General features: G+C 46.0%; 2 protein-coding genes across 3 annotated transcripts; one reads left to right on the top strand and one right to left on the bottom strand.

Moving 5' to 3' along the window:
• Window positions 1-4,086: 4,086 nt before the first annotated feature.
• Window positions 4,087-6,814, bottom strand: MOAP1 (modulator of apoptosis 1). The gene is made up of 2 exons (XM_033191519.1): window positions 6,435-6,814; window positions 4,087-6,238 (listed from the first exon to the last, which is right to left on the bottom strand). Exon 2 carries the CDS (start codon window positions 6,116-6,118, stop codon window positions 5,063-5,065), a length of 1,056 nt encoding a protein of 351 aa, XP_033047410.1. The 5' UTR covers window positions 6,119-6,238; window positions 6,435-6,814; the 3' UTR covers window positions 4,087-5,062.
• A 22-nt stretch (window positions 6,815-6,836) lies between these two features.
• On the top strand, window positions 6,837-8,945 carry TMEM251 (transmembrane protein 251). Of its 2 annotated transcripts, none has more exons than XM_033191521.1 (2): window positions 6,837-6,912; window positions 8,115-8,945. In XM_033191521.1, the coding sequence occupies exon 2, from the start codon at window positions 8,131-8,133 to the stop codon at window positions 8,524-8,526; it is 396 nt and encodes a 131-aa protein (XP_033047412.1). In that variant the 5' UTR covers window positions 6,837-6,912; window positions 8,115-8,130; the 3' UTR covers window positions 8,527-8,945. The 2 variants fall into 2 exon arrangements, with proteins under 2 accessions (XP_033047412.1, XP_033047411.1); XM_033191520.1 differs by having other exon boundaries at window positions 6,878-7,365.
• Window positions 8,946-11,874: the final 2,929 nt, after the last annotated feature.

The following is an 11,874-nucleotide window of genomic DNA, read 5'->3' as shown; positions in this document are numbered from 1 at the left end:
GACCTAGAGAGAAGTCATTGTCCTAGACTGAGTACTGAAAAATATTTTTCTGCATAAAAGCTGGAGAAATGTTCTAGTTTTCCAGGGTTAGATTATGATCCTGTTTACGTAAGAATCCCTTTCCCTGCTTTGGCTTGGCTGGGGCCTGCCCTTCGTGCTAACTGCCACCTAGTGGTGTTTCAATGAATGAAATGACTTGTTTTACTGGTTGGCATCTCAGGTCATTTGTTATTACCATGCATATGGTGTATATATCTACACAGATTTTTTATTTTTATTTTTATTTTTTGAGACAGGGTCTTGCTCTGTCGCCCAGGCTGGAGTGCAGTGGTGCGATCTTGGCTCACAGCAGCCTCAACTTCCCCAGGCTCAAGAGATTCTCCCACCTCAGCCTCCCAAGTAGCTGGGACCACAGGCATGCACTATCACATGTGGTTTTGTAGAGACAAGGTTTCACTATGTTGGTCAGGTCAGTCTTGAACTCCTAGGCTCAAATGATCAGCCTGCTCCAGCCTCCCAAAGTGCTGAGATTACAGGCATGAGCCACCTCACCCAGTCCTTCTTTTTAAAATTATTTTTTACTTTTTGCTGAAACATCTAGGAACCCAAGATATGTGTGTATTTCAATGAATATTTTTTTAATAGTAGCTTTAGGCTTACAGATAAGTTATAAAGAGTGCAGAGAACTCCTGAATTCTCACCTACTTTCCCCTACTGTTAACACTTTACATTTCCATGGTACATTTGGCACCTCCAGGAAACTAACATTGACACATTTCTGTTACCTCTAACCTCCTAACTATACTTGGATCCCACTTTTCCACTCATGCCTTTTATCTGTTCCAAGATCCCTTCCAGGACACATTACATTTAGTTCACCACCTCTTTCCTTAGTCTCTAGTCTGTGATCTGTGATGGTTTCTTTATGGTTTCTTTTCTTTTTTGAGGTGGAGGCTCACTCTGTCGCCTAGGCCAGAGTGCAGTGGCACAAACTCAGTTCACTGCAACCTCCACCTCTTGGGTTCAAGCAATTCTCCTGCCTCAGCTTCCCCAGTAGCTGAGATTACAGGTGCCCACCACCACGTCCAGCTAATTTTTCTATTTTTAGTAGAGATAGGGTTTCACCATGTTGGCCAGTTCACCTGAGGTTCACCTGACCTCAGGTGATCTGCCCGCCTTGGCCTCCCAAAGTGCTGGGATTACAGGCGTGAGCCACCACGCCCAGTTGAAACATAGCTATTTAAGGGGAGCATATTTTATTTTACATGATTCCATAAACATAACTTAAACAAAAATTATGTAGTGTTTACCAGATACATGTCAGAACACCTTGAGAACAGCGTTCTGGAATCAGATTATGAGCCCTTACCCCTGGCATTGAATCTCTCTGATCCTCAAGCTTCTCATCTGTCAAATGGGGAAATAGCAGGTTTCTGAACAAGGTAGCATAGAATACATTAAGATGGAACTCTGGAAATGTCTGAGCCTGCCACTCACTAGCTGTGAAACCCTGGGCAAGTTTCTTAGCTTCTCAGTCTCATCTGTAAAACAGGGAAAATCAAGGACTGAGATCGTTGTAGGACCAAATGTGTTCACTGGTGCTCAGTATCTGCTGCTCAATGCCAGCTATCATCACTGACCCTGAATAGACCTCCAGGGCAGGGATTGTAGTCTAAATCTAATGACACAGTCTTAAGCCCTCAGCTCAGTGCCTCACATATGGAGAGGTGCAACCTGTATTAATACCCATGGGTGCACACATTCACCATGTCTGCTTCCCATTACTGAGGGGGCAAGTGAGTGGCCCGTGTCACAATGCCTTGTACACGCCAAATGACTACACAAATATGAACAAGATCAGAATTACACCTTCTAATCTATTCAGAATCCATATGTCATCTAATATTTATCTTTCCATCGTGGAAGAATTTATGGGAACCTAATCATGACATTTAGTCATAACACAAACATTATACTATGCCTTTGAATGTAAAACCAAGGTGCACATCCCAAATTTGGGTACTTTGTGAAATACTTTATCCTACCTTTCAGCAATTGTTAACTGTGCTTTTTTTTTTTTTTTTTTTAAGGTAAAAGATAACCCATGCCACCTGCCCAGGTCTTACAGATTCTCATATTCTCCACTGCTAAGTGTCTAATTTGCAGTAGGATTCTGATCCAGAATAATGTGTAGCTGATTCTTGAGCAACAGGAGCTTGAGCTACACAGGTCCACTTATCCACAGATTTTCTTCCGTCTCTGCCACCACTGAGACAGCAAGACCAACCCTCCTTTTCTCCCTCAGCCTGCTCAATGTGAAGATGACAACCAGGATGAACACCTTTATGGTGATGCACTTCTTTAATGAATTGTAAATATAGTTTCTCCTACGATTTTCTTCCTCTTTTTTTTTTGAGACACAGTCTCGCTCTGCTGCCCAGGCTGGAGTGCAGTGGTGCAATCTCAGCTCACTGCAACCTCTGCCTCCCAGGTTCAAGCGATTCTCCTGTCTCAGCCTCCCAAGTAGCTGGGGCTACAGGTGTGTGCGGGTTTCACCATGTTGGCCAGGCTGGTCTCAAACTCCTGAACTTAAGTGATCCACCTGCCTTGACCTCCCAAAGTGCTGAGATTGCAGGTGTGAACCACTGCACCCAGTCATATAATTTTAAGAACATTTTTTCTTTAGCTTACTTTAATATAGTCTATAATACAAATAACATACAAATTATGTTAATCAACTTTCTGTTATCAGTAAGGCTTCCAGTCAGTAATAATAGTTAAGTCTTTGAGGAACTAAAAGTTATGTACAGATTGTGCGGTGGGCTGGCTCCCTGAAGCCCCAAGTTATTCAAGGGTCAACTGTACTCCCCTCCAATGCACATAAGATGGACATTTATGAAATGGAGCCAATGCCTGCCCTGCTTCCCTTGTGAGGCTATTGGGTAGATACCCTGATGATTGCTTCTCTTTCTTGGTAGTAGAAAGAATATGGGCCCTGCAGAAAGACAGAGAAGAGAATTCTGACCTAATCACTCACTACACTTACTACAGAGGATAGAATTCTGGCCCAAGGATGTTTCACCTTGACCAAATTTCCATTTTTTTTTTTTTTTTTTTTTTTGAGACGGAGTCTCTCTTTGCCCAGGCTGGAGTGCAGTGGCACGATCTTGGCTCACTGCAACCTCTGCCTCCCAGGTCCAAGAGATTCTCCTGCCTCAGCCTTCCAAGTAGCTGGGACTACAGGCGCCCACTACCACGCCTGGCTACTTTTTTGGTTTTTTAGTAGACGCAGGGTTTCACCGTGTTAGCCAGGATGGTCTCGATCTCCTGACCTCATGATCCGCCTGCCTCGGCCTCCCAAAGTGCTGGGATTACAGGTGTGAGCCACCATGCCCGGCCCTTGACCAATTTCTAACCCTTTGTGCCCATTTCCACAAGTGTGAAACTGAGTTTTCCTATATTGCAGGATTTTTTTTTTTTTAAGACAGGGTCTTGCTCTGTCACCCGGGTTGGAGTGCAGTGGTATGATCATGGCATGCTGCAGCCTTGACCTCCTGGCCTCAAGCAGTCCTCCAGCTTCAGCCTCCTGAGTAGCAGGGACTGCAGGTGCACACCACCATGCCTGGCTAGTTTTAAACATTTTTTTGTACGTTACCCAGGCTGGTCTCGAACTCCTGGGTTCAAGCAATCTTCCTGCCTCAGCCTCTCAAAGTGCTAAGATTATACTGCTCAACCTTTTTTCAAGAGGACTAAATGAGAAAGTAAACAGAGAAACTTTTAGTCCAATCTTCCAAGCAGCAGCATGCAATGTTCATTTCTTTCCTTCTCCCTCCAGATTTGACACACTGATACATCTGTACTACTTGCACTAATTTGTGCACTGTCTTGTTTCACCCCATTGTTTTACTGCTTCAGTAGAAACTCCCTTCACTTAAAGAACAGTTTCCTACCCTGAGCACCAACAGGAAAGAGTCCAAGGAACTAAGTCTGTGTAGGTCCAGTGGTTTGCAGATTCATGCTTTGGGAACTCTTTATTCAAAGGAAATCTCTCTTGGAACCTTGATATAAACAAAACAAACAACATCATTTTATTACCATTCCTTTATTTTAGAAGTGCACACCTATAATTTTATAACAATCGTGAAAATGTTACTCAGAACTAGATGTTTTGATGACACAGCAGAAATCTGTAAAGACGGTCATTGCAAACTTAACCAATCTCAGCATTCTATTCTGCCTTTTGTTTTGATTGCACAGAATCAATATAATTTTGATTCATACAGAAAATAACTTAGCATCTTAACCTCCACTCAGGATCTTCATCATAAATGTAGATCAATACATACCTAAAAACTGTCAATGATCCAACATGATCACATGTGACATGCTACACTTGCGCCTCGTACCAAACAAGCTGATATTTCAATGAGATCTGGTCAGCATATACACCAGAGCCTTGTCTGTCCTCTCAGAGCACTGCACACAGGTAGTGAAAGAACTTTTGTACAATAAGAAATTCACAGGGATGAGGCCGGGCGCAGTGGCTCACACCTGTAATCCCAGCACTTTTGGAGGCTGAAGCAGGTGGATCACTTGAGGTCAGGAGTTCAAAATTAGCCTGGCCAACATGGTGAAACCCCGTCTCTACTGAAAATGCAAAACTTAGCTGGGCGTGGTGGCATGAGTAGTCCCAGCTACTTGAGGGACTGAGGCAGGAGAATAGCTTAAACCCGGGAGGTGGAGGGTGCAGTGAGCCAAGATCACGCCACTGCACTCCAGCCTGGGTGAGAATGAGACTCTGTCCCTACAACAACAACAAACATATTCACAAGGATGAATTTAAATAGGTAAACAGCAGTGTAGAACTACATCCTTCCTAGTCAATTACACCTTTAGGAGACTTGAAATAGGCATACAAACGACAAAGGGCTTATACTGAGAATTGCACAAAAATGAGTTACTTGCCAGCACAAGGTAGGGATTGTATGTGTCACAAGAGTATATGGACTGTTCTACCTTCATGCTCTACTCATTGCCATATCCCTTCGTGGTTCCCTGAGACTCAGGTGAAATGCCCTTCCAATACTTCCTGGAGAAGGGCCTCCTCCTCCTCAGCTGCCTCGTAATCCTTTATTAGTACCAGTAACTGCAAGAAACCAGGCGCTGGGCCATCCTCTGGAAGATTAAGCTCTCTGCGAATTGTTTTGTGGACTGCCCCAGCAATGACTTGGTCTAGGCGGGCCTGATTCACAGCATCTCTCTCAATTGCTCCTCTCTGTACCAGCTTCTGTAACAAAGGCTCCAGCCTTAGTACATAAGCCGACAACTTTTCCTCATCTTTCTGGTAAGTGGTTAGATATTTCACCTGCAACTCTCTAGGATTATCTGTAACCCCAAATACCTCCTCAAGAGCCTGCAGGCATTCATCGACAGTAATTAAAGGATTGTTTATCTTGAGGACACGAATAACATCAAGTGCCGGGCCTCGAAGGCTCTCTAGCAATCGCCTTCTCTTCTCTACATCTGGCACCTGCCACGCCTTTATCATCTGAGTAGTATGAAACATCCAGCGTCCAAATTCTTCTTCTCCTGGTTCTGGAGGCTCCCTGCCCGAGAACACTCTTAGCTTTTTATACTTCAAGCATTGCAGGGCAGGCTGAAGAGCCTCTAATGCCTGTGCCAACATAGGGGCCCACATTTCTGGGATCACGCCCTGCTCTAGGTCTAAGGAGCCATTTTCATGTGCAAGAGCTCTGGTCAACTCACCCACTGTCATGCCCTCTCCCGCTAAAAATTCATTTAATCTGCTTAAAAATGTATTATCAGAGTCAGGGGGCTTAAAGATCACTCTCCAGATACCCCCTTTTCCCGGTATCTCCTTAGGGACCACTGCGTGACTAGTCTCCGCCGTAAGCCCTACTAAGGCTACTTTCCGGTTCTCATCCCTCCTGAACATCCTTCCAAGCAGTCTGTATTCCCCCAAGGGAGCTAAACCAGCCTGCAGAGCCTCCTCGATTTCTGCCACACTGCAGTTCTGGGAGATGCCGGCAATCAACAGCGCTTTCCGAGGGTTCATGTCCATTCCCCTGCACCAATCTTCCAAAAGCCTCAAAGTCATGGTGCCCGAAATAATAGACTTAAGTTCTAAATATTGCGGACCACAGGCGGCCACTGCAATTCAAAGTAATCCTCCGCGGTACCCCAGGGAAATCTCGTCAACGTGCCGAGGTCCAGCAGCCTGCAAAACAGAGCAGACAGGTTAGCTAAAGGTGCCAACGTCCAAGGCACGCGTGCAGGCCCCGAGGCCCGCGCGCCCTGCCCCCCGCGGCGACTCCAGTGCCGCCGCACTGCGGCGCGCGCCCCTCACCCCTCCCAGCCCCGGTGCCTGGCGGATGTCGGGCCTGCAGGGCCTCTCCCGGCCAGCTTCCACTCACCGTAATCTAGTGCTCCGTGCCCGCGTCCGTGCGCCGGCGGCGGAGGTGCCTGGCTGGGCCCCGACGAGGCGCCGCAGGGCGGGCTCCCCTAGGCTCGGACGGACACTCAGGGGCCAAAGCGATCGATGCCGGTCCTCCAGGTGCTTGTGATGCTCTCCGCAGCAAGAAGTGATGGGGCGATGACAGTCGCGAGCGGACACCGGGAGGAAAGGCTGAGGAACTCTGAGTCGCCAGACCCAGACAGCCGCCCACCTGAAGGGATGTGCCACCACCCGCGCAGCTAGACCCCCAGCTCCAGCCCGGATTCTAGCTGTTTGGGTCTCGCTGGGGGAAGCTGCGCGGCGGGCGGGGGCGATCTGACGTCATGAGGGGGCGGGCCTCTGGGGGGGCGGGGCGCGCGCGCTTCCGGCCCGAGCCGGAAGCCCCGACTGCGGCGGCATCCGGGACGGCGGGCGGGCTGGCCACCCGGGACAGGAAGGTGAGATCCGGGACCTTAGCTTTGCAGGCAGGCTCTGCCGGCGGCCGCTGACTGGCGCTGGGCTCGCGACGCTGCAGGGCGGCGAGGCCCTGGACTGGCGCAGTCAGCGCAACCCTGGTCGCGGCGTGCCGGCACTGCAGCGCGGCAGGGGGCGGGGCCGGCCGCCTGGAGGCCCGTGTGGCGGGGACGCCTCCCGGCCGGGTCGGGTCCCCATAGCGGGTCTCCGGCGGCAGCGACGGGGGCCGGGCCGCGCGTGACCCGCCGCAGTCACGCCGCTCTTAATCACTAGTAGCTGGTGCTCCAGGCTGGCGGCGCTCACCTTTCTCCTAGCCGGGTGACCCAGGGGATTTATTTTATGGTGGCTTTCTCTGAAATGCCAAAGCCACCCGATTATTCAGAGCTGAATGACTCTTTAACGCTTGCCGTGGGAACAGGAAGATTTTCGGGACCATTGTAAGTGCTTAGGAGTTTACTGTCTTAACTTGGGGGCTTGACTTGTAGCACCCCGCGTTCACATCTGAAGCAGTACTGTAAAGCCGAAAGTGTTTCACCTGTCAAAGTGAAATGTGCTGTGGGAAACTAGTTTAATTCCAGTTTCTGGAGGGCGGGTATTATGGACCTGTTTAAGTAGGATGCAGTGATTTATTCTGAGAGATTCCCGTTAAAAAACAGAACTCAATATATACTGAAATCAATGGTTATGTTTTGTTTTTTTTTATTGTATCTATTACACAAAACCTGTAAGTTTTACATTTCTTAATAGGTGTTTAATTATTTTAAATCTTAAGTGTGTTAGTGGGATGCTTTAGAATTTAATTTTTTTTTTTGAGACGGAGTCTCGCTCTGTCGTCCAGGCTGGAGTGCAGTGGCGCGATCTCGGCTCACTGCAAGCTCTGCCTCCCGGGTTCACGCCATTCTCCTGCCTCAGCCTCCCGAGTTGCTGAGACTACAGGCGCCCGCCGCCACGCCCCGCTAATTTTTTGTGTTTTTAGTAGAGACGAGTTTCACCATGTTAGCCAGGGTGGTCTGGATCTCCTGACCTCGTGATTCGCCCGTCTCGGCCTCCCAAAGTGCTGGGATTACAGGCGTGAGCCACCGCGCCCGACCGACCTAGAATTCTTGGAGATAAAGCAAGTACATTTGGAGTAGTTGCCGTGACAGTACTACAAGACCCTAATTGTATTTTCTTTTTTAATTTGAAGGCACAGAGCATGGAGAATGATGAATTTCCGTCAGCGGATGGGATGGATTGGAGTGGGATTGTATCTGTTAGCAAGTGCGGCAGCATTTTACTATGTTTTTGAAATCAATGAGACTTACAATAGGCTGGCCTTGGAACACATTCAACAGCACCCTGAGGAGCCCCTTGAAGGAACCACATGGACACACTCCTTGAAAGCTCGATTACTCTCCTTGCCTTTTTGGTTGTGGACAATTATTTTTCTGGTACCTTACTTACAGATGTTTTTGTTCCTATACTCCTGTACAAGAGCTGATCCCAAAACAGTGGGCTACTGTATCATCCCTATATGCTTGGCAGTTATTTGCAATCGCCACCAGGCATTTGTCAAGGCTTCTAATCAGATCAGCAGACTACAACTGATTGACACATAAAATCAGTCACCGTTTTTTCCCTGCGATTACAAAACTGCCAGTCCTATATGGAGTCTGATCACAAGACTGCAGTTTCTTCACAGATCTCAGGAAGTTGTGGTGGGGCAGAGGCTTTTTAAAAACATGTGATCAGGGGGCTATCTTTATCTGAATAATAATGAATTTTTAGGTAAAACCTGAGATACAGTACTACAAAATCATGTTGATGACTTCAGATTTTGGAAGTTAAATCGTGTCTGTTACTTGCATTCTTTAGAAACTTGACTAAGTACCTGAATTCATATTTCTATTCTACTGTGCAACATAGTGATGATTCAGAAATTTTTCCTTTGGGGAAAAAAAATGAATATGAACATTTCCATTGTGTTAAGTGTAAAAAGGTCCAGACATGATCATAAAATTTAAATTTTATACAGTTACTTGGCTTGCTTTAAATTCTTCACACTTAAAACACCAATCCATTCTATTGCAGCTAAGCCAGCTGTTTATACTTGCTGTTAGCTTATGAGGCATTGCTAAAAAAAGTATTAAGGTAATGGCTGTCTTGATAAGCAGAATTTGTTTTTCCTCTTGGTAATGGCTAGCTAAATTATTAGTGCTTTTAATGGTTTTATTTTTTATATTTTTCTTTTTTGTGGAGAATGAGGTCTCGCCATGTTGCCCAGGCAGGTCTCGAACTCCTGGGCTCAAGCTTTCCTTCCCTCTAGCACTCCCTAAGTGCTAGGATTACTGGCGTGAGCTCCCATGCCCAGCTATTTTTAATTAAAAAAATTTTTTTTCCATGGCTTCTGACACAGTCTCAGGAGGCCCTGAGAACATATGCCCCAATGCTACTGGTTTAGAAAACTATTTGGGAAGAGACTAAAAGGTAAATGTTGAAAGGCTAGAAATAACTTACAAATAGAAGATGGAAACAATGTGTTCAGTGAAAATAAGCGGGTTATTAATTAATTAATTAAAATTATTTTTTTTGAGACGGAGCCTTGCTCTGTCACCCAGGATGGAGTGCAGTGGTGCATTCTTGGCTCACTGAAACCTTTGGCTTACTGCAACCTCTACCTCCCGGGTTTAAGAGATTCTCTTGCCTCAGCCTCCTGAGTAGCTGGGATTACAGGTGACCGCCCCTATGCCTGGCTAATTTTTGTTATTTTAGTAGAGAGAGTTACAGCATGTTGGCCAGGCTGTTCTCAAACTCCTCACCTAAGGTAATCTGCCTGTGTCAGCCTCCCAAAGGCCTGGGATTACAGGCATGAGCCACCATGCCCAGCTGTATTTATTTTATTTATTTATTTATTTTGAGACGGAGTCTCGCTCTGTCGCCCAGGCTGGTGTACAGTAGTGCGATCTCAGCTCACTGCAACCTCTGCCTCACGGGTTCATGCTATTCTCCTGCCTCAGCCTCCCAGGTAGCTGGGATTATACGCACCCGCCACCATGCCCGGCTAATTTTTGTATTTTTTAGTAGAGATGGGGTTTCACCATGTTGGCCAGGCTGGTCTCGAACTCGTGACCTCAAGTGATCCGTCTCAGTCTCCCAAAGTACTAGGATAATAGGCATGAGCCACCACGCCCAGCCTTTAACAGGTAATTTAGTCCAGTCCTTATCAGATGCATGAGACCCCTCTAAAAGATGCTATCAAGTCATAATCTTTCTGATTTTCTTTTCTGGCCCAAGGTCAGGTCGTCAGGCAGTAGGTTAATTACATGAAGATGTGATCCTTGTACCTTCTCCTTTGCATTTGTACTACCTCACATCTGGTACTAATACAAATAACTAAAACATGGACACAGTAGAATGTGTTCTTTTCTGTGTGAGATCAAGATATATTTTTATACAGTTATGTCATTAATACTGGAAAACATTTTATGCTTTTAATAATAATCTTAACACTTTTTGGTGCTGATTCTGTTGAACCCTATTCTAAGAGCTTTATGGAAATTAACTCATGTAATCCTCTGAACAACCCTATAAGATGGCTATTATTATCCAGATTTCACAGATAAGGAAACTGAGGCAGAGAAGGCAAGTAACTTGCCAGAGTTCACAGCGAGTAGCAGAGCCAGGGGTATAAACAGGTATTCTCATGCCTTTGCTACTAACCACAGAGGCATAGTGCTTCTCACAAATGACAGATGTTTTAAGCACTGGGTACTGTTTGCCCAGTCATGTCAAAGAATGGAAATGGCAATATTATTATTATTATTATTATTATTATTTTTTTTTTTTTTTGAGACGGAGTCTTGCTCTGCCACCCAGGCTGGAGTGCAGTGGCCGGATCTCAGCTCACTGCAAGCTCTGCCTCCCGGGTTTTTTACGCCATTCTCCTGCCTCAGCCTCCCGAGTAGCTGGGACTACAGGCGCCCGCCTCATCGCCCGGCTAGTTTTTTGTATTTTTAAGTAGAGACAGGGTTTCACCGTATTAGCCAGGATGGTCTCGATCTCCTGACCTCGTGATCCGCCCGTCTCGGCCTCGGAAATGGCAATATTATTTACAAGTTCTTCTCCATCTGTCTACTAGAAATCTGAAAGCTTCCTAGCAACCTCATCTTTTCACTACATCTGACTGAACCAGAAAGGAAGGCTGAGTATTTCATAGCAAGCTTTTACTTAAAAGATAAAGCAGGTACCTTTGTGATGTAAAAGTAGCAGATCAGATCTTTCAGATACATTAGTCTCATTTATCTCACTGCCTCCAAAGGTCTAGTTACTGAAATGATATATCTTTTGATACAGTACATGGAATCCTCAAAGTAAGCAGCAGTTTGAAATACCTGTTTCTGTGAGGTTCAGATGACCAAATCACTTGCATCTTTTAAGTCTTCAGTATGCATGTTACAGGCATTGTTTATGAGTGATTTACATTTATTCTTCACAACAGTCTTGGGAGGCAGGTATTACACTGCTACTAGTATCATTTTACAGAGGAAGAAATCTGAAACATACAAATAACTTGTACATAGTCACACAGCCAGTAAGTGAAAGACCCAAGATTTGAACCCAGGATGTCAGCTTCAGAGCTCCAGCTTTTTTATCATTCTATACTGCTTCTCAAAAAAGAGAGTAATTTGAGGTAAATCATCGAGAGTTTCCAGTTCTATTAGTCTTGAGGCAGTGATTTAAGACAATTATTTCAGTTTTGTTTTTATAAATGCTTTATGTAGGCTAGTCGTGGTGGCTCACATCTGTAATCCCAGCACTTTGGGAGGCAGAGATGGGAGGAGAGCCTGAGCCCAGGAGTTCATGACCAGCCTGGGCAACATGGCAAGACCCCATTTCTATTAAAAAGGGATGGCTCATGCTACTCCTGGCACTTTGGGAGTCCGAGGCAGGCAGATCATTTGAGGCCA

Source organism: Trachypithecus francoisi, unplaced genomic scaffold, assembly GCF_009764315.1.
Source record: "Trachypithecus francoisi isolate TF-2019V2 unplaced genomic scaffold, Tfra_2.0 Lachesis_group3, whole genome shotgun sequence".
Taxonomy (NCBI): domain Eukaryota; kingdom Metazoa; phylum Chordata; class Mammalia; order Primates; family Cercopithecidae; genus Trachypithecus; species Trachypithecus francoisi.
This window is presented reverse-complemented; position numbering and strand designations above follow the sequence as displayed.

Coding starts and splice junctions, on each gene's coding strand:
- MOAP1 (XM_033191519.1), bottom strand. CDS start 6,118: ATGACTTTGAGGCTTTTGGAAGATTGGTGCAGGGGAATGGACATGAAC.
- TMEM251 (XM_033191520.1), top strand. CDS start 7,268: ATGGTGGCTTTCTCTGAAATGCCAAAGCCACCCGATTATTCAGAGCTG. Junction 7,366..8,114: donor GGAAGATTTTCGGGACCATT/GTAAGTGCTTAG, acceptor TTTAATTTGAAG/GCACAGAGCATGGAGAATGA.